The sequence below is a fragment of the Neophocaena asiaeorientalis genome, unplaced genomic scaffold, assembly GCF_003031525.2.
Source record: "Neophocaena asiaeorientalis asiaeorientalis breed wild unplaced genomic scaffold, Neophocaena_asiaeorientalis_V1.1 scaffold263, whole genome shotgun sequence".
Classification (NCBI taxonomy): Eukaryota; Metazoa; Chordata; class Mammalia; order Artiodactyla; family Phocoenidae; genus Neophocaena; species Neophocaena asiaeorientalis.
The window spans coordinates 680,603-701,903 of NW_020175015.1; the positions used below are offsets into that span (position 1 = coordinate 680,603).

The 21,301-nt window shown below is 55.2% G+C and overlaps 1 protein-coding gene across 2 annotated transcripts in view; it reads left to right on the forward strand.

Moving 5' to 3' along the window:
- Positions 1–21,301, forward strand: part of ARRB1 (arrestin beta 1) — a 75,551-nt gene that overhangs the window by 52,835 nt on the left and 1,415 nt on the right. Inside the window, exons 2-15 of one of the 2 annotated variants that reach the window (XM_024761944.1) lie at positions 945–975; positions 2,755–2,815; positions 5,838–5,882; positions 6,641–6,837; positions 8,195–8,254; positions 9,046–9,113; positions 11,282–11,417; positions 12,289–12,373; positions 12,791–12,863; positions 13,855–13,992; positions 15,168–15,251; positions 16,459–16,482; positions 19,624–19,694; positions 20,473–20,524. In XM_024761944.1, the coding sequence (XP_024617712.1) occupies positions 945–975; positions 2,755–2,815; positions 5,838–5,882; positions 6,641–6,837; positions 8,195–8,254; positions 9,046–9,113; positions 11,282–11,417; positions 12,289–12,373; positions 12,791–12,863; positions 13,855–13,992; positions 15,168–15,251; positions 16,459–16,482; positions 19,624–19,694; positions 20,473–20,524 (1,125 nt within the window). The remainder of the gene's footprint in view (positions 1–944; positions 976–2,754; positions 2,816–5,837; positions 5,883–6,640; positions 6,838–8,194; positions 8,255–9,045; positions 9,114–11,281; positions 11,418–12,288; positions 12,374–12,790; positions 12,864–13,854; positions 13,993–15,167; positions 15,252–16,458; positions 16,483–19,623; positions 19,695–20,472; positions 20,525–21,301) is intronic. The other variant, XM_024761945.1, reaches the window with a different exon arrangement.

The window sequence follows — 21,301 nt, forward strand, 5'->3', positions numbered from 1 at the left end:
CTTTACGGGAGTCAGGGACCATGCCTCTGCCCGACCCCACATCCGTGCTCTGCTGTGTGGCCGTGGGCACATCCCCTCCCTTCCTGGCCTCAGTTCCTCTGTTGATTCCTTCACTAATTCATTCATTCACCCTCTCAACTAATATCTATTAAGTGCTGGCTGCCTACCATTCATTAACACAGAGTTATTAAACACCTACTAGATGTGCCGTTCTAGGTGCTTGGGGCGCATCAGTGGACGAGAGAGACAAAGATCCTGCCCTCGTGGAGGTGACGTTAGCAGGGTAGACAAGCGTAAATGTAATCCGAGAGTCAGTCATGTAGTGGGTTAGGAAGTGGTGAGTGCTGTGGAAAAAGGGAAAGTACAGTGAGAGGATTTGGAACCCTGGGTAGGCACAGGGTGAAGCTTCATCGTATAAAGCGCGGGGCTGGGAAAGTGTATCTGTGCGGGGAGAACGTCCCAGGGAAGGGACTGTTGCACTCACTGCCTCGGACCACCCTGGTGTGTTGGAGGAAAGGCAAGCAGGCTTGCGGCTGGAGGATGGGGGAGAGTAGGGGGAGGTGAAGCTGGGAGGTAAAGGGGGAGGGCAAACCACACACACAAGGCCGTGCCAATGCGTGAGCTGGGAGGACATTGAGCAAATGAGCGGCCAGGCCTGACCTATCTTGGAAGACTCCCTCCACCTGCTGGGTGAGGAACAGACCGAGGGGGCTGTCAAGGGAGCCCAGGGGACCTATAAAGGCAAGCATGGCGTCTCAGGTGGGGATGGCAGTGGAAGAGAGTGAGATCTGATCATGCCAGGCACTGTTCCGGCTCCCAGCGCTTGGTTGGTGCCTTCAAGTCACTCCAGACCCCTTGTTCTGGTCCTGCCGAGGGATGGCCTGCAGGAACCTACCCCTGGGCGGGATATGCTAACCTGGCCTTCCCGCTCTTTCTCTCCCCAGGGTGTTCAAGAAGGCGAGCCCCAATGGAAAGGTGAGTCTGTAGCAGCCGCACCCTGTCTCCTCTCTGTCCTCAAACTCTCATCCCCTCTTCCGGCATCTTTACTGCCGCGAAGGACCTGCACAGCCTGTCTGAGGGAGAGACACAGCCCTGTCCTTAGGAGCCCTCGACTACAAGGAGAGGGGCCCTGTCAGCAAACTTGCCGTCTCAGGGGGGCAGGACGACTCTCCTGGACTTTAGGGAACCCCTGCCCTGGTGTGGCCCGTCACGGAGAGGCTGCACCGTGAGTGCAATAATCAGAGCGAGTGCCAAGGTCCTCAGAGGTGGTGAGTCCTCCGGCATGAGCGGCCCCTGGAGCCTCTCTACTGAGCCCTGTTATCCGGGGCAGCTCCCAGTGCCTGCCCTGTTCTCTTTCTTAATACGGCCCCAGGCTCCATCCTGCTTTCCTCTCAGTTCAGCGCATATTACTGACATCATTCCACGTCAGGTATAGGCTGAGCCAGTGGGAATCGGGGTAGGGTGTACTGAGATAAGGCACAGCCCGTGCCCCTCAGGGCCAGATGTGGGAGGTAGACACAGAAACTGGTAATTTCAATATAAAGTGGTAAGTATAGCTGCAGACCCAGCCTGGGTGGTCAGGGATGGCTTCTGTGGGGAAAGATGCATTCCCAGGCAAGGCAGGGTGGAAAAGGGCATACAAGGCGTGAATATAAGTTGTAGGGAGTCTGGGTGCCAAGAGGGAGGCAGAGGGAGCGGGAGCTGAGAGGGGGAGGTGGCCGGGCTTAGGAGCTCGGACTCCTGGCCTGGGCTGGCAGATAGCACCACGTGCACCCACGTCTCCCTTCTGAGCCCACAGCAGACATCACCAATCACCCACGTCTCCCTTCTGAGCCCGAGGTAGACATCACCAATCACTGTTCACCCTTTCCTGCTGAGCCCATATTCCATCTTGGATTCTTCTCAACCCAGGGCCCCAGGCAGCCCCTACCAATCAATCAGAGTTGGCATTTGGAATGAAACTCATTTGTCATTTTACCTCTGGGCACTGAGGAACCATCAGAGGGTTTTCAGACCAGACTACCATGGTTAGATTTGCATTTTAGGATGACCAGTGTGGCTAAGGAGGGGAGAAAGGTCCGAAGTATGGGAGGCTCCAGGCAGCAGACCATCAAAGGGCTGGTGTGTAGTTCAGCCAAGGCTGGCTGTGAGGATGGAGAAATCTGGTGGAGGGAGACTCGTCAGTATTTAGGGATTGGGGAGGAGTAGGAAGCATCCAGGATGACACTCTGGATTCTAGCTCTGGGGTTCTTCCCTGAAGACTGGTTAACGAGCGGGGCACTCACTGCCTCGGAAAACAAGTCCTCCTTCGAGTGGATCTCTGCAGGCTGCACAGAGGCCGGGAGCAGTGAAGGGCACAGAGCTCAGTGTTCAGAGCACCCTCTCGGCGCTGCTGGCCCTGCTCTGGGTCCCCCCGTCCTTTCAGAGATGCACCCAGCACCCCCTCCCAGCAGACTCCTTTGCTGCCGCCTCTCCACCCTCAGTGGTGCTTGGCATGAAGATCCCTGCAGGCCTCAGTGTCCTCATCTGCAAAATGGGAACAATAACAGCTTCTTCACAGGACTTTGGGATGAACGGGTGCTTTAAAAATTATACAAGGGCTTGTTAGTATTAGGACTGGGGCTCAGGTCCAAGTCTAGTTAGGATTTTGATGAGGGCTAGGGTTGGGTCCAGGGGTTTCAGGGGCAGCTCCCAGGGTTTCCTCTAGGGCGGGGGCCCACAGCTGCTAACACCCTCTGTGCCTCTCCTCCCCAGCTCACCGTCTACCTGGGAAAGCGGGACTTTGTGGACCACATCGACCTCGTGGACCCCGTGGGTGAGTCCCTGGAGGCCAGAGAGGGAGGGGAGGGGGGAGGCAGGGTTGGCCTGGCTCCTTCCAGAGAAGAGCGTGTTGAAGCTGCCCAGGAATAGCCTTCAGGTCTCCAGAGTGGCCTGGTACCAAGAACAGGACGTGCGTTCAGTCAGCAAAAGCTTACCAAGCAGCTACTTTCCTCTTCAACTGAGGGACCTGTGAGAGGAAATTGTGGGAAGGATTGAGGAAAGAAGCAGGGCCGGTGTCCTGATGACACCAGGAGGATGACAACAGCCACCACTTATCGTGAGCCTTATTATGTACCCAACGCCGAGGGTAACTGCTACTATTATCATCCCTGCTTTACCGAGGAGAACGAGGCACAGGGAGGTTAAGTGACTTCCTCCAGGTCACAGAGCGAGTAGATCGAGGAGCCTGGATTCAAACAAACCCAGGCAGTCTGGCTTCGCAGAACCTTTGTTCTGCTCCCTCCTAATGGCAAAGGGTGGGAGGTGACGGGAAAACCTAGGGGCTTGTGAAATGGAGGCTGTCCTCGCTGACGTGAGGTTCTTACCGGAGGTTGGGCTGTGGCTGAAGGCACCTTGCAAGGACTTTTTCTTGTTCAGGGCTTCTCAGCCTCAGCACTCTTGACGTTTCGAATTGGATAATTCTTTGCTGGCGGGGGGCATCCTCTCTGTTGAAGGATGCTTAGCAGCATTCCTGGTCTCTACCCTTTAGACACCAGCAGTCCCCCCATCCCAGTATGACAATCAAAAATGTTGTTAGACCTTGCGAATATCCCCTTGTGGGGCGGAATCGCCCCCAGTTAGGATTCTAAGAACCAAAGCTCTCCTTAAAGAACCTCAGTCTCATTGCCTCTTCCCACAACTGTTTGAGGGAGGGAGGCCCAGGACGACCCCTATTTTACAAATGTGGACGAGGCCCAGAGAGGTTAAATGATTAAAGAGGGACGTGAACAAACCTGAGTGAGGCCAAAGAAGGTGACAGTTTGGGAGGATGGGCCCTGGAAACTGCATGAGGCCAAGTCCAGGTGAAGAAAGTAGGATGTGTTGCTTGGGGAAAAATTGGCAGAGAATGTGGCCTGTCATCACATTCCTGCGGGCTTTGCTGGGGCCAAGGGGCCAGGAGTGACTTGTGGTTCCGGAACCCAGGTGGGAGCAGAGAGAGCAGAGTGGGAGGTTTCAGCTCGCTGAGAGGAAGGCCTTTGTGACGTTATGGAAGGAGACCTGGGGAGTCCCTGGGGTCCCTGAGCAGGCTGTGGGCTGCAGGGTCCAGCTCTACTCCAGGCCCCTCCCTTCCTGGCCTGGAGTACTATGACCCCACCCCACTTCTTCTCCCCAGCCCCGTCTGGAGTCCTCTGAAGCTCACTGCCCCCTCTACCATCTCCATCTCCTCCCTGAACTTGGAGGCAGGGAGCAAGCGTCCTTGTGTTCGCCTGTGGCCTGCTCCAAGACAGAGTTTCCTACAGGCTGTCTGAGGCCAGGGCTGTTCACACCCCTTGGCCTTTAAGGATAGCAGCGGGGTCACGGGGACTGGGGAGAGGGACAGGAGGGATCTGGCTCCCCTAACACACACAGGTACCCTGAGAACTGTTTGACAAGTGTTCACAGAGCACCTGCTTCATGCCAGGCCCTGCAGATCCCAGAGAGTGCTGGGGCATCGTCCAGAGCTGCTCAAATGACCCACAGTGAGAAAATCTTTTTCCCTCACAATGTTGTGTCTTCCCGATGTTTAACTCTACCCCTGGTTACCCTGCAAACTCAGGGGCAAGTCCGAGCCCCCTGACCTCACAGACAGGACGTTTAAGGTCAGGCCCGGCCCTCCTTCCTCCTACGCCTCTGGGGTCTGCTCTCCCAAGCCTCAGAGCCGTGCTCTTCCCACTGCCCACCTTGGGCTGTCCCTTGGTCACCTAAATGATGACCTTTGCTTGCCCTTAAGACCTGGTTCCCCCTCCCCCTCCCCCAGGGAGCCTTCCTTGACACCCCTGGTTCGGGAAGTGCCCTTGCTGGGATGTCCTCTGCATTGAGTTTCCACTCAGCCCCTGGTGCCCAGGCCCAGAGGAAAGCCCACGGTAAAAGGAGGGAAGATGCACGTCAGGCTCTGGGCACGGGGTGGGCACCCCCTGACCAGTCGTCCCTTGGACCTGCCCAGCACTGGGAGAAGACCAGGAACCCTCCGGGCACTCACTTCCTAATGTGGCCTCTGAGGGGTCAGCTCTGGGGGTCAGTGTGGGGTGAGGGGGGCTGTGGGTTAGACTGGGGAGGGCAGGTGACAGGGTGACCCCTGAGCCAGTCTTTTTGGCCTCCTGGGGTCTGGGCAGAGAAAACATCCTTCGTCTTCAGCTGGACTCTGTACTCCCAAGACCAGGCCTTGGGACATTCTCCATGGCGTCACATGTGTCAGGCAGTGTCTAACACTTTACACATACTGACTCATTTCGTCCTCACAGGAGCCCTATGACGTAGGTACTACAGGATCTGATAATCCCAAATCCCAAAGCTCTGCAAGCCCCAAAATGTTCATGAGTTTGACACAAAAGTCAATCAGTGGCAAACCTGACCTGAACTGATGGGAGGCCACTGATACCTTAGTGACCCTCTTGGTGAAAATATTTGCGTCTCCCTGCAGGGGTATCAATGAGTTTGACAAGGGGTGCTGCCCCAGGGCTGGCAGAAGACATTAGAGAACCCATGGAAGATGGACCATATGGCCTTTCTACAATTCAAACCTTCTGAATGCCAGAGTATACCTGATACTGGGGTTTTGGACCCATCTTATTATTCTGACTAACAGATGAAGAAACAGAAGTTAAATAATCTGCCCAAAGTTGTGAGCTGGGTCTGTCAGGCCAGACTGGGTGGGTGTGTAAGGCGGGGACATGGTGGCACCATCGACCGGGCGCTGGCCTCCCCATTTCGTTCATGATGCTTTTGGACAGACGAATGGTTGAGTTTAAATTTAACTTGGTGTTTGGGGCTCAGAAGTTGGAATGGTCAAGTCTACTCACCCTCTGTCCTTCCTCCAGATGGTGTGGTCCTGGTGGATCCTGAGTATCTCAAGGAGAGGAGAGGTGAGCTGTGGCCCTTACCCCCAGCCTGTCAAGGGGCCTCCTTTTCCTCCATGACCTCCAGCCGAGGGCCTTCCTGACTCGCAGGCAGAATATCAGCAGTAAGAGAGGCAACAAACCTGTCCCTGCCCCTCCCTGCTGGTACTTCCCTCGATAGCTCCTGTCAACGTCAGAGCAGGTGCCTTGGCCTCCCCCGGCCTGGGGCGGCCCTGCCTGCGCCCATTTTGGGAGAACCTTCTAATGCCCTGAGCCCTTTTACATCAATCCATCATGACTGTTGCAAGGCTGGGGATGCAAACAGAGCAGGAGTTAGGGTCTCATTGTACAGAAGAGAAGATTGATTCCTGGGGAGGTCAAGGAATGTCTAAGGTCAGCAGGAGGACAGGAGGCGGGGCGGGGGGTGGGTGAGTGGGACAAGACTCTGAGCCTTCCGGATACCACCCAGCACTTGTTTCCCCTCCCACTACTCTTTCCCACTGTGCTCCTTCCCAGCCCCTATCAACCCTGTCAGACCCTCTCCACACATGCCCTGGGCTGCAGTGGGGGTGGAGAAGAACAGAACCGATCCAGCAGTCAGCCCCACTTCCTCCCAGGGGCCAGGCACCTGACACCCCATCCCAAGGGCAGCGCAGCCCTCCCCGCAGGAGCTCTGGGACAGACCTGTGCCTCCAGTGGGGCCAGTCCCAGGGCTGCGGCTCACGCTCTGGGGGGCGTGTTTGCTGCCCTCCCAGGCCCCTCCTTAGTGCCCCCTGCTCCCACAGTCTATGTGACACTGACCTGCGCCTTCCGCTACGGCCGGGAGGACCTGGATGTCCTGGGCCTGACCTTTCGCAAGGACCTGTTTGTGGCCAACGTGCAGTCCTTCCCGCCAGCCCCTGAGGACAAGAAACCCCTGACTCGGCTGCAGGAGCGCCTCATCAAGAAGCTGGGCGAGCACGCCTACCCTTTCACCTTTGAGGTCAGAGACTGCCAGCCCCTGGGGCCCCATTCCAGAAGCATCACGTCTAGCAAGCCCTCTGGGCAGGCATATGGGGGCAGCTGGGGCAGCAGCGCCGTGCCACCCAGTTTCCCAGTGTACACTGGGACCAGGGCATTGGCACTTACGTTGCCTGGTAAGTGTCTCTGGCCACTGCCAGGGGCATCACCCTTACCTCTGCGCTACTCCCCAGACCCTCCTGAGTCCGGGTCATTGGTGGGAGAAAGGGGGGTCGAGCGGGGCTGCTGCAGAGAAAGAAGGAGCCCTTTCTGGCCCCTGGGTCACCACAAGGCTGTCTCCTCCCTCACACCGGCTGCCCACTAGTCCTGCTTCAACCCAGCTCACAAACGAGGATGGCAAGTAGTGGATTTCCCTGCTCGACCATCTTTCCACTCCAAGACCCCAAGATTCTGGATTTTCAAATTAACTTTTTCTCAGACTCTGATTCTGTGATTCAGTGAAATCCCCTGGCTTTCTGTGAGGGTCAGAGAAGGGGAGAGGATGCAGAGCCATCCTCTCTGTTATAGATGTGTTAGCTTCTTGTGGCAGCTAGAACGAATCATTGCAAACCTGGTACTAATTAAACCTGCTAATTAAAACACGAATGTGTTATCTTACAGTTCTGGAGGTCAGAAATCAAAATCAGGTCTCACGGGGCTAAAATCAGGTGTCAGCAGGGCTGCATTCTTTCTGGAGGCCAGGAGGGAAACGGTTTCCTTGTCTTCTCCTGCTTCTGGAAACCACTCACACTCTTTGGTCCCTAGCCTGCCCCTCCTCCATCTTCAAAGCCAGCAATGGCTGGTCCAGTCTTTCTCGAATCCCATCACTCTGACGCTGTCTTTTCTGCTTCCTGCTTTCACTGTTAAGGACCCTGTGATAAGGCCCATCTGGTTAATCCAGGGTAATCTCCCCATCTCAGGATCCTTAACTGAATCACACTGTAGAGTTCCTTTTGCCATTTAAGGTAACATCACAGGTTTTGGAGATGGGGATGTGGACATCTTTGGGGGGCCATTATTCTGCCTACCACAGTGGACATCATGGAAAGACCTTTTCAACTCTTGTTCTGTGGGGACTGTGCTGGGTTAAACCCTTAGATAAAGAAAAACACCGAAATCCTTGGCTTTACTGAAGGGGCCTCTGGTCTAAACATGGGGCGTGGCTTGGCATGGTCTGATGGGGGAAACATGGGCTGTCCCCTGAATTCCCTAGTCTGATGGGAGGGACATGGCCTGTCCTCAGGGTCCCCTGGTCTGGTGAATGTGTGTATGGGTGCCTGGGGTGGGAGACACAGAGAGGTCAGTGGTGAATGTGACAGGTCTGTCCGTCCTCTTAACAGATCGCTCCGAACCTCCCATGTTCCGTGACGTTGCAGCCGGGGCCTGAAGACACAGGGAAGGTGGGTCACCCCCAAGGGAGCATCTCTCTGGGTCCAGGACACTGTGTCTCCAGTTCCCTGGCTTTCTCTCTGGGGAGGGTGCTGGAACCCTGCGTGTAGAAGCCTCCTTGCCTCTAGGCCAGGCTGATCCCACCTCAGATAAGCAGTCTTTTCAGACAGAGCAGCAGATACGGTATCACTCAGTTATGTGCCCAGGGTCACTCGGTGACCTGGTGTCATCTGCGGAATGTTCTCTGGAAGACCAGCTGGCCTCACAACCTTGTGCGGAGGTGCAGTCATCACTGTTTCACAGGTGGGGAAACTGAGGCTCAGAGAGGAGTGACACCATGAGTGGCCCAGGCCTCAGATCTCTGAGCCCGTTTCCTCATCTGCGAAATGGAGGTGGTAGGATGTGCCTCGTCGTGCGGTCTAGAGGGTGGAGTGAGACGCTGCAGGGACACGCCCAGTGCAGGGTCTGTGCACCGGAGGTCAGGGGGAGCTCTCTAAACAGGGCTGCAGAGGTGCCTGTTGTTGTTTCTGGGCGGCTGCCTCGCTGAGTGATGAGGACAGCCCCCCAGACAGGCAGGAGTCTGGAGAGGAGCCCGGTCGGGGAGCAGCTCTGCGGGAAGGTCGGATGGGGGAGGCAGCCCCGCGGCTGGCTGAGCGCAGGGCTCCGAGTCAGACGAGGGGGGTCAGGCCGTGGGAACGTGGTGCTCCCATCCAGCGGCCTTGTTAAATGAGAGGGTGGGCAGGCTGTGCTCACAGGAGCCGGTCCTCTCCAAGGCTCTGCGGTCAGTGACCCCTCCCCACAGGCCTGCGGTGTGGACTATGAAGTGAAAGCCTTCTGCGCCGAGAACCTGGAGGAGAAGATCCACAAGCGGTGAGAAGGGCGCAGCTTCCGCCTGCCTGGGCGTGGGCTGCCTGCTGGCAGGGGTAGGGAGACAGGATGGGCAAAATCCGAAGAAGACAGAAGTCACAATGCCTGGAAGTGTGCGAGGAGGGGCCTCACGTTCCAGCCTTGGGAACTCTGCAAAGGGCACTCGGGAAGGCTTGCAGGTTGTGAGGGCTTCCTGGGGGAGGTGGCTCAGTTGCCTTGGCTCAGGCCTCAGCGCTTTTCCCTTTGCACCACTGTACCCGCTTCCCTTATCTCCCTGCCTCTAATCTCTTCCTCTCCAGACGACGTGTCCTTTAATTTTGTTTTGGAAAAAAAACGAAAAACGAAAATCAGATTGTTTTAAACAGTGAACAAGATGTTTCCCGCCAGCTTGGACCCCCATCTCCCAGTTCTCCTGGGAGGCCATCAGCAGGAGCTTGTGGCGGCGGGTTAGGGGGGTGTCAATGGAGGCTTCTAAACAAGGCAGGGAAGGGGAGAACGTGAACCCACCCAGGGCAGAGGGAGGAGGTCAGCCGTATGTCAGAGAGGGGAAACCTTTTCCTGGAGAGACACAGCCCTGGGCATACAGAGAGCCCAAGCTAGCAGCCAGAAATAGCTGGCCCTGACTTCTGGGGTGAGCTGCCCAGCCCCGCGCTCACACCTGCCCCTCCTGGGGTCAGGCTTTGCTCTGGCTCTGGCCTCAGCCCCCAGCTCTGATGCACCCTGCTTCCTGAGGGCGCTGCAGCCTCTTAGGGAGCGGGCTGAGTTTGCCACCTAGTGGTCGCAGGATGCATTGCACATCTCTAACTCCAGCCTGGCAGCTTATGTGTGTGTGGAGATGGGATCCTTCTCCCTTGCTTCTCTGTCCCCCTTTTCTTCTTAAGCCCTGAGATCAGAAGAAAGGAAGGGGGTTGTAGGTTGTGGTAGGTGGCCTAACCAGAGCAGGGAAGAGGAGGCAGCATTGAGAGCCAGCACTTACCACCAATGGGACATTTTAAGTCCACGCTGGAGTTACTAATAATGATATAGCAACTATCACTTATCAAGAGCTTATTAGACACCAGACACAGTTCAAAGTGATGGACATGTATGAACTAATTCAGTCCTCACAGCAACCCTAAGAAGTGGGTCCTGCTGTTGTCACCCTTTTACAGATGAGGAGACTGAGGCACGGAGGTTAATTTACTCAAGGTCATATAGTTAGCATGGGGAGAGCTAGGACTTTAGCCCCGGCTATCCAGCTCAGGGAATGGAGGTGGCTTAGCTGAGAAAGAGGGATGCCGGGATACCTAGCACACCTGACAGTCAGGAGACTGCCTGACTGAGTCCCATCCCCTCACCAAATCTTCGTGTCCTTGTTTCCTCCCTGAGCCCATCACCTTCATTGAGCCCCATCCCATCTCTGGGCCTCCATCCTCTCACTGAGTCTTTATCCTCTTTACTCCCCCTGCCTGAATGCACTCCCCCTCACTGAACTCCTTCACCTCTCTGAGCCCCGTTTCTTCATGGGCCCCTTGTTCCCTGTGTATATTTTTATTTAATAGATATTTAGCAGGTATTTATTATATGGCAGCAGGCACTGTCATAAATACTGAGAATACAGTAGTGAACAATGTAGACAAAAACGTCTGTCCTTAAAGAACTCACACTGTTAGGTGACATGAGAGATGCAGGAGGTGAAACAACAGTCGCTTTCTTAGCGTCCGCTGGCTACCAGCACACAGATCCACGTGAAGTGCTGCCGTGGGACGGTTCGGCCTCTGATGTGGTGGGAGGGAGTTCGGACCAGGAGAAGATCAGAGTGGGCGGATCTCGGGAGTTTCCTGGTAGAGCAGGTGTTTGGCTGGGCCTTGAGGAAGGAAGCAAATGAGGGCAGAAGCTGGAAGAGAGTGTTATAGGCTGGGACCCAGTATAAGCAGAGCTTCAGAAATAGGACTAGATAGACCATCGAGAATGATAGTGAAGAAGTGGAGGAGGCTGGGGACAAGATGGAGGAGGTTGGAGTGGGACCAGATGGTGACAAGGCCCTATGCCAAACTCTGCAGTTTGGACCGGAGTCCAAGGTCATGGGAACCATGGCAGTCTCTTCAGCAAGAGAAGGATGTGAGGGTCGCAAGGAAAGAGGATGGAGGCAGGTGACTCTGGTCATCTTTTGCTCTACCCATCTCCACTAGGAATTCTGTGCGCCTGATCATCCGGAAGGTGCAGTACGCCCCGGAGAGGCCTGGCCCCCAGCCCACAGCCGAGACCACCAGGCAGTTCCTCATGTCGGATAAGCCCTTGCATCTGGAGGCCTCCCTGGATAAGGAGGTAGGAGGCTCGGGCTTGGCAGGGGGTGGGGGCCGCTCCCCCAGGGCTGGAGCCTCAGGTCCCAGCTCTCTCATGCCCTCTGGGCCTCCTCAGCTGGGAGCTTCTGCCTCCAGCCCAAGGATCACAGGGCTCAGGGAATCTGAGACTTCCATTGGAGGATTTGGAGAAGCCTCTTGGGGACTAAAGGCGTGGCAGAGGTGGGGCATGAGCTCGAAGGGTGCGATTGACTTCAGAAGTCAGCATACCTCCTGAAAGGTCCTGGGTCCTGGCCATCTCCCTGCACCCCTATCCCCCTTTGAAGTGTGAGCACCTCCTCTCCCTCTTGGGGGGGGGGCAGCTGAAGGCAAGTGCTTGGGCCAAGATGCAAGTTGAGGCTCTTCAATGAGGATTCAGAGCAGGTTCCCTCAGTGAGTGCATCAGCCCTTCCCCACCTTTCTCCTGCTTCTTCCCGACCCTCCTGGGTCTAACTTCCAGGCAGCCAGAGCCGGCAGGGACTTGATATATCACCTACTCCAGTCCCTCCATTGTACAGAGGGGGAAACTGAGGCTTAGATAACCTGTTCAAGGTCACACCACTCTCACCCTCATTACCAATATTATTCCTGTTATCGTTACTTCTGGTGGCCAACCCCGGAGTGGAACACAGGAGTATCACCTTCTAACTTAATTATCTTTCAAGGTCCCACAAAGGAACTTAAGTTTAACATGCCCAGTGGCATCAGTGGGAAGTGGCTGATGAACTTGGGGCCAATATCAGAGTGGCCAAGGCCTGGGGAACCCCAGGAGATGTGTGTGGGGCCTCTTCTCCCTCCTCGTCATCTAAAGCTTTGGAGGCTTCCCATCCATCCCTCTCCCTTCTTACACCTCCCAGATCTACTACCACGGAGAACCCATCAGTGTCAACGTCCACGTCACCAACAACACCAACAAGACAGTGAAGAAGATTAAGATCTCGGGTACTCGGGCAGAGGGCCGGCCCGGGGGTGGCAAGGGGACTCCTCCCAGGGGTCGGGGTAGCTGAAGGCTGTCCCCTCACTAACAGCCTTGTAAATAACTACCGGCCCACTGAGAAGCCCAAGGCCTGCTAAGCCAAAGGGTAAGGCTTTTGAGGCTGGTAACACAGGCTGCTTATTGGCGGGGTAATGAGTTTACTGTTGAAGCCCCCTCTTCTCTTAGGTTCCCTGGGTTCTGGCCAGGGCTGTCCTTCAGGGGGAGATTTTTGTTTATGGAAGGAGTGGGCATGTTTGAGCTGCCACGTAGAGGATGGGTCCATCTCCTGCAGAAGCTCTGGTGGACTGGCTGTTGCCTGGGGCTGAACATCCCCAACTCGGGGAGCCTGGCTCACCCCACCTTGTTTCCCTCTTCCTCCCCAGTGCGCCAGTATGCAGACATCTGCCTTTTCAACACAGCGCAGTACAAGTGCCCTGTGGCCATGGAAGAGGCTGAGTAAGTGAGCACAAGGCCAGCTTTGGACGTGTGGGATCCGGTGGGGAAAAGAGAAGCCCTAGGTCTGGTCACAGGTCCAGGTGGCTCTTCTCCACCTGGCAGAGGGCCGGGCCTCAGATTTCCTTGCTGCTCAGTGTAAATGACCCTGAACAGCCTTTTAGAAACCATCCACTTGGTTTAGCTATAAGGAAATGCATGCTACAGTCAGGGAAAAGACCCACTAAAACGAGAATGACAAAATAAGAGCTAGTGAATCTAAGAGGACTGGGGTTATGGAGGGAAGAGAATAATTGCACTGTACTGGAAACCTAGATTGCACAAAGCCCTCTGAGTTGGGGTTGCTGCTGACCCCAGTACGTAGGGAAGGAAATAGGGCCAGAGAGGTGACTTGCTCAGCCTCACAGGGCTGGCCGGTGGCAGAGCTGGGGCTCTTCTGACTCTGAGGCTTACTGCACCCCAGCTCGCTCATTGTTGAGAAGGGGGATGGCGGATGGAGCAGAAGCAGGTCAAAACTGAACAATCCAAACACCTTACACGTGATGGATGGAGATGAGATAAGGCAAATAAGGTCTTCATTGTGGAACCCAGGGGGTGGGTATATGGGTGTTCACTGCACAATTCTTTCAGTTTTCCTGTATGTTTGAAATTCTTTCATAATAATGTGTTAGGGAAAGAAAAAGTCCATGCTGTCTCCACTAAAAAATTATCCTAGCCAAACAGCACAGGGCCAAGCAGTACCTTGAATTTTTAAAAACTTGCACCTGCTTACAAACCAAGAATGAAGTTGTTGGATCACCCCAGAGTCATTGCTGTTTGCACATGGAGCAGAGATGTGCCCCTTTTGGGTGGCAGTGGTCTCCCTGCCAGAGCTGGGCCTGGCCCATGTGGCCCCTTCGTGGCGGAGGGGGACTTGCAGGGCCGGGCTCTGTGACCTGGCTGGGCTGGGGTTGGCTCTGGGGGGCATCTCCACATCGGTCCCCCTTCTTCCCAGTGACACAGTGGCGCCCAGCTCGACATTCTGCAAGGTCTACACGCTGACCCCCTTCCTGGCCAACAACCGAGAGAAGCGGGGCCTCGCCCTGGACGGGAAGCTCAAACATGAGGACACGAACCTGGCCTCCAGCACCCTGTGAGGACCTACCCTCCCTAGTCCCAGGCTCTTGGATGTCCCCCCCTCCACTGGCTCCCCTACCCTTCCCCAAAACGGGTCCACACCCACCTTGGTCCCACCAGTGCCAGTGTGGGCTCAGGCTACCCTCTCCCCAAGCATTGTCCAGGGCCTGTCCTCATGAGCTTGAACTGCCAGAGAAGCTGTCCCCCAATCCCACCCTTATCCAGGGGTGCCCCAGAGAGCAAGATGGACCACTCGACCAGCCTCTCGTAGTCAGTGCTGGGCTCTGCTGGCTTGCCTAGGGGAGGGCAACCTGGAAAGGCTTCGTGCAAGAGGCAGGAGCTTCTGACGTCATGTCTTCTGTTGGATGGAGTGTGACCCTGAGGCAGAGCAAGGCTGGAAGGAAGGAAGGAAGGGAGTGGCTTCTGGAAGGGTCCTAGCAGGAGAGGGTGAATCAGGACAGGCCTGGGGAGTCTGGAGAGTTGAGGGTGGTGAGCTGGGCTAAACCACACATGGGGGTGTCCCCGGAGGGCAGAGATCCCAGGGCCATAACATAGGGTCACTCCTTTCCCACGGTCACCACTGACTCCCTGAGGCCACCCTCCTCTAGTGGAGACCTGGGGGTGTGGGGACCCATCTTGCCCTGCCCGCTGAGGTCTGGCCCTTCCTGGGGGTTTGACCCACCTCTGCAGCACCGCTGCCCGCCACTCCAGCCCAAACGCTGTCTCACCCGCCCCTTCATATGCTACCATCTCCCCTTGGAGTGTTTGCTCTCTTCTTCCCTGGCTCAAATCCTACCTGCTTTCAAGACCTAATTAAAGCATCACTTCCTGCAGGGTCTTCCCTGGTACCCACTCCCCTCCTCTCCCCCGCCAACTGCCCTCTCCTCTCTGGCTCAGGAGTGAGACAAAGGGAATCCACGTGAGAGCAGGAAGAGCCGCTCCGCACAGCACTGCTGGGACTCAGGCCCCTGGAGGGAAGCAGGGGTTCAAAGCCAGACTCGGAAGCCAGGGCTCTGAGTTCCTGCTCCCTGAGAGCAGACCTCGCCTTTCTCAGGCACTGGGCTCTGCCTGTACCTGGCGGCTGAGTGGCCAGGAAAGGGACCGATGGCCGCTCCCCACACCGCACCCCATCCTGCCGGGTCTTGCCCACCAGCAAGCCCTGTGAACCGACTTCCCTGTGTCGCCTTGCAGGTTGAGGGAAGGAGCCAACCGGGAGATCCTGGGCATCATTGTTTCCTACAAAGTGAAGGTGAAGCTGGTGGTGTCTCGGGGAGGGTAAGTGCTACAGCCCAGCCCAGACCCAGACCCCGAAGTGCAGCAGGGAGGTCCCTGATGGCCACACCCGCTGCCCCATTCTGCCTGTTTGCTGGACCTTTTAGCTGAATCCTCTTCCTTCCCCTTTCCCTCTTCTACTTCAGAGGCCTTTGGCCCCTCTCTTGCCCCTCCCCTCTTTCTCTGCTCCCCCCTTCTCCTCTTCTTCCTCTTTTTCCTCCTCCTCTTCCCCATCGCTAGTCTGGGCACGTGGGAGGTGGGGGGAAGCTTCCTCAGAGTCTGTGCTGTGGGGTCTACAAGGGGTGCCATGTCTGTCATCACACCTCAGGGCACAGCACCCACCCCGACTCATACCCAGGCTGATCTGCTGGGGAAATGGCTCAAGGAGCTCAGAATTCCAGAGTTGGATTGGGGATGCTCCGACTCTCCTATTTTACAGATGGGGAAACAGAGGCCCAGACACACATTTCCTGAAATCTCCTTCCTTAATCTCAGGTCACGGACTGGGTGCTGGGGTCATGGCGGTAGACCAAACGTATTCCCTTACCTGGAGCATTGTCTGGTGGAAGCTCAGAAAGAACTCCCACTTCTCCATATGTTGGGCCTACATGTTGTTATAAACCTAGAATTAGGATTTCTAATTTGTCAGAGGGATTTGTTTTAATTCATAAATTTCTATGAAAAGATTGGAAAGCTAATAGCATTAGACATCGAGTCTCCTTTATTCTTAGAATAATGCCTCGTGCAGGTGACAGTGTGTAATATGGACCATATATTATAGGACACTCAGAATCACAAATCTCAAATCCCGTGTCCTGTGACTCTTGCAGGACCCACAGTCTGCCTCAGGCTCCTTCTTGAGGAACCCTTGGGGAATCCTAAAGTGCTTCCTTCTGCCATTGGATAGCCCCAGCCTCCCCAGGGCAGGCAGCACAGGGGTTAACTTTTATGTCTCCTTTACAGATAATGACCCTGGGGCTCCCCTCGCAGGGAGTTTGGCTTAGCCGGGCCTGGGTTCCAGTTCCCCACGCAGGGCTCACACTTCCGTATGTCCCTGAACGAGCAGTTACAACTGGGGTGGGTAGAGTGTGTCCCAGGATCTAATCTACCCCAAAGGGGAACAGAGGTGGTAAATGAACGTGCTTTCTGTTTTCTTCCTCTCTGAACTCTCTCCTGACCACTTCTCCCGCCTCCTCTGACCCACCCACAGCCTGTTGGGAGATCTTGCATCCAGGTAAAGTCCCTTCCTTCAGCCTGATCCACTCACCTGCCTGAAGGGCCCAGAGACCATTGTCCTGATTGTCCAGAATCACGGGCACTGGGTTGGAAGGAATCTTAGCGGTCACTTTTGATTGCCAGGCTCAGGCCTGTGCCGGGACTAGGACCCTCTCCAGAGGGACTGGGGAGGTGCAGTTTCTCCTTTCAAACCTCGCCCTGCTCTTCCACCCTACCCAAGTGACAAGGACCTTTGCAGACAGCAAAGTTGGCTCCACTTATCTGGGAAGTGGCCCCCAATCAGTCTGTTTTACAGGATGTTTTGGAGAAATGCAGGCTTTGTGTCTTTCAAACTTCTACACTAATGAGAACTAACTAATGAGGCTGAGTGTTGTCAAGGAGAGGTCCTGAGACCTGCCTTTGTAGACAAGGCTTCTTGGAGCCAGCTGGATCCACGTGCATTCCAAAAATACCTGTGCCCCAAACCCAGTGCTTTGCTTCCTCCTGTCACAAGGTGCCACTATTGCTCATCCAAGAAAACTGAGTCCATTTGGAGAGGTGAAATTCAATTCAATGTAATTCAGTAAGAATTTCCTGAACCCATACTTGAGCCCAGCCTTGTGAGGGGGACTGAGCTCCCAGAGAGGAATCAGATACACCCCCTGCCCTTGACTGCTTATAGCCTGGTGGAAGGTTAAGGTCCAGATTCTTCCATCTGTATTCTGGATGGCTTTAGTGAAGGTTGGCAGTCTTAATCTTCCACCAGCTTCCATTCTGATAGCTCACTTTTCCAAGTGAACCTGGAGAAGCAATCCCCTTTGGAAGCAAAAAGCAAAAAAAAAAAAAAAAAGAATGGAAGCTGGTGGGGGCTTCCCTGGTGGCGCAGTGGTTGAGAGTCCGCCTGCCAATGCAGGGGACACGGGTTCATGCCCCGGTCCGGGAAGATCCCACATGCCGCGGAGCGGCTGGGCCCGTGAGCCATGGCCGCTGATCGTGCGTGTACGGAGCCTGTGCTCTGCAACGGGAGAGGCCCCAACAGTGAGAGGCCCGCGTACTGCAAAAAAAAAAAAAAAAAAGCCAAATTGTTTCAGTAGCCTTATGAGACCCCCATGTTCCTATTGAGGGGAAGCAATAATTCTGGCAGGCACAAGCTTCACAGTTTAACCAAGCCTTTTACCTACATCACCTCCTGGAAATGGCTCTAGAAGGTAGGTATAGTTAGCCCCGTTTTCCAGATAAGCTCAGTGAGACTTAAAGATGAGAAGTGTTGGGGCTTCTCTGGTGGCGCAGTGGTTAAGAGTCCGCCTGCCGATGTAGGGGACATGGGTTTGTGCCCCGGTCCGGGAAGATCCCACATGCCGCGGAGCGGCTGGGCCCGTGAGCCATGGCTGCTGAGCCTGCGCGTCCGGAGCCTGTGCTCTGCAACGGGAGAGGCCACAACAGTGAGAGGCCCGCGTACCAAAAAAAAAAAAGATGTGAAGTGTTCCTCAGTGAGTGGTGGGGCTGGTGGAACAGCCCTTTCTGGTTGCGTAGTTTATACCCCTGACCCCTCCGTCCCCTGCCCCATCCTCCTCTCAACCGGCCCCTGGCAGCAAAGTCAGTAAGATGATGTGCCTGTAGGCGCTCACAGTTGACAGGGCCTTGTAGGGTGATACCACCTAAGTGGAGTGGAGGAGCTTTCAGGGCTGCTTTTGTCTGGAGTGGAGAAAGAGGGTGGGTGGAATCACCTTCTCAATTCTGAGATGTTATCACACAGGGTTAAGGGTGTGAATTAGGGAGTCAGAATCCTCAGTCTGTAACTTTCTTTTTTTTTTTAAAAAAAATTTCTTTCTTTCTTTAATTAATTAATTTAATTTTTGGCTGCGTTGGGTCTTTGTTGCTGCGCACGGGCTTTTCTCTAGTTGCGGTGAGCGGGGGCCACTCTTCGTTGCGGTGCGCGGGCTTCTCATTGGCTGGCTTCTCTTGTTGCAGAACATGGGCTCTAGGTGCGCGGGCTTCAGTAGTTGTGGCACTCGGGATCAGTAGTTGTGGCTCACGGGCTCTAGAGCACAGCCTCAGTAGTTGTGGCGCACGGGCTTTGTTGCTCCGTGGCATGTGGGATCTTCCCGGACCAGGGCTTGAACCGTGTCCCCTGCATTGACAGGTGGACTCTTAACCACTGTGCCACCAGGGAAGCCCTGTCACTTTCTTTTAATAGCTGTACGGCCTTGGATATGCTGCGTTCTCTCCTTGGTCTCAATTTCCCAGCCTGTACATTGTTGTTGTGAAGGTTAAACGAGTGACTCTAGACTACTCCTTGGCGGAATGCCCTGGCAGTCCAGCGGTTAGGACTCTGCGCTTCCACTGCAGGGAGCACAGGTTCGATCCCTGGTCAAGGAACTAAGATCCTGCAAGCTGAGCAGCAAGGCGGAAAAAAAAAAGTAGACTCCTCCTTGGCACAGAGTCAGTACCATGAGTTTCTGCTCTTGTTATTATTCTGTCCATCAGGGCTAAGGGGAGAGAAGGCCCAGTCAGAAACGTTAGCCAGTAGCAGCACCGCTCCCATCCTTCCATCCCCACACGGCTTCAAGGCTCTGTGCACAATGTAGACGGTGCTGGGGCCTGGGTCCCATCTAGCTTGAATTTGATTAAGCTGACCTCAGCAGTGCATCATCTAGATTGCAGGGGGCTAGGGCCACCTGAGCACTTTCACAGGAGCCCCCTGGAGATGTTGGGAGATAAGACAGAGTGAGGGTGGGAGGAGTTCCAACCAGGAAGTTGGGAAGGGCAGTGTCAGGGGAGGCTGGGCTGGCTGTGGCCATTTGAGGCCAGCAGGGACTCAGGGCACCTCTGGAGCCACTCAGCGAGCAAGATGCACACTCACTGCCCTGGACAACCCTTTTCCCACCCCTGTGCCTCCTCCCAGCTCGTGGGAATCCAGGGATCCTTCTCAGGAAAGGGGAAGTTTCCATGTTTTTTGGAGCCAGGAGAAGAAATCTCCCAGTTCAACTCCCAGATAGACTGATGCTCAGAGAGTGGTGGAACTGGGTCTTGGGGCCAGATTTCCTGCCTCTTGGCCCAGAGCTACCGTAAAACCCTCCCCAGTCCTCAAAGTGACAGGGCATTGAGACTCACAGCCTGGGACTGGATTCAAGGCTCAACTGGTCTGGGTCTCTTTCAGTGACGTGGCTGTGGAGCTGCCCTTCACCCTAATGCACCCCAAGCCCAAAGAGGAACCGCCGCATCGGGAAGGTGAGCAGAATCTGTGGGTCACTGGGATGGGGTTTCCCTATCACCCCACCTACCTCTGGGTCAGCCTTCAGCCCAGGGTCACGCCTTTTCCCCAGCTCACGGGATCTTTTGTGAGGCCCACACTCCTATTTGCATCTGACTCCTCAGGAGATAGAGAGGTCTGGCTCTGTTCTCTCTGGGCTTGGGTTGGTGGTGGGAGCTGCACAGGCCATGCTTGGAGCCCTTGTCTGGCATCCAGTCATAGCAGAAGGGGCTGCATGGATAAGATGATCCCTGGACACACCATCCCCATAATTTTTCCAAGTGATACCGGATTAAACCTAAGACTGTTTCGGTTGAAAGAAACATTGTAGTATGTACCACAAAGAAAGAAAAGTGTTCCCACAATTAAACTTTGAAATGCCATTGATTGTAAACATACCCCAAGTTCAGAGATGTGAAAATGTGAATAAATGGTTGTATTAGAATTAGTGACAGTCCTGCATGCGACAAATGAATCTAAGTCGTGCTGGAGAAGTGCCAAAAGGAGCAGGGTCCAGAGATTTTTCTGTTCTCCTGGGCCTGCTGTGGGCCTCCCTGGCCCTCCCTGGACCCTCCTCCCTGCATTTAAGGTTATTCGAGGTGTTACCAAGACCAGGGACCAGCCCCCCCTTCTCCACTCCCCTTCCTCCTTTCCCTCCCCATCTTAGCTTAGTTGTCCCAGGGTGGGGACCTGTGCCCACCTGCCCACTTGCCCACTCACCAATAACCCATGGGCGCTCGTCTGCCCTGTGTTTAGTTCCAGAGAACGAGGCTCCAGTAGATACCAATCTCATAGAACTTGACACCACGTAAGCCAAACCCTGCCTGCAGACATATTGGGGGGGCGGGGCGGGCCTTGGGAGGTGGGTGGGGCTACCTGGTTATTTGCATTTATGCTAATTAACCCCTGAGGAGCAGCTGGTCTAACCCGTCTGCTGAGAGCTGCCTCTGCTCGCCTCTTCAGCAACCTGCTTGCCTGCATGTGACTTGAAGGACCCTCGGTGCCTGTTCCTCTTCCTCCTGCCTTGGTGGGGTCTGTCTTCCTCCCTCGTCCTTGCACGTCCGTCAGTCCGTTCGTCCATCCACAGCACCTGCTCGGCTGTCACAGGGCTGGTTTGTGGCCCTGGGCTGGGGCTCTCTTGCCTGGCCTTCACCCAACCAGTGGAATCAGACCGTAGGGAGGGGAAGTTCCTGGGAATCTTGTTGCTTCTGACTCCCGAGGACCAATGTGGATTCCCCTGCGGTCGAAGGCTGTCGTGTCACCAGTGGCCAGAGGGGGAGGACCTGGGCGAACATCAGGAAATACCTCCAGGGCCAAGCAGATTTCTCGCTCCAGCTCCAAATCTACACTTCCTTTGTTCCCCAGGAGATATTTGGGATATGGGGTTTTAAGTCACCCCATGAGGACACCCCATGCGGCTGGCTGAATTCTGTGGGGCTGGGGCCTTGGGTGGGCCTATGTGGACATGTCTTATAGTAGAAGGGAACTTACTGTTCTTAGAAGCAGCCCTTAGCCCTGAAACCCCCTCAGCCACCCTCTTTTCCCACCCACATTTTCTCTGCCCCCCTATTTAGATTGGCCTAAA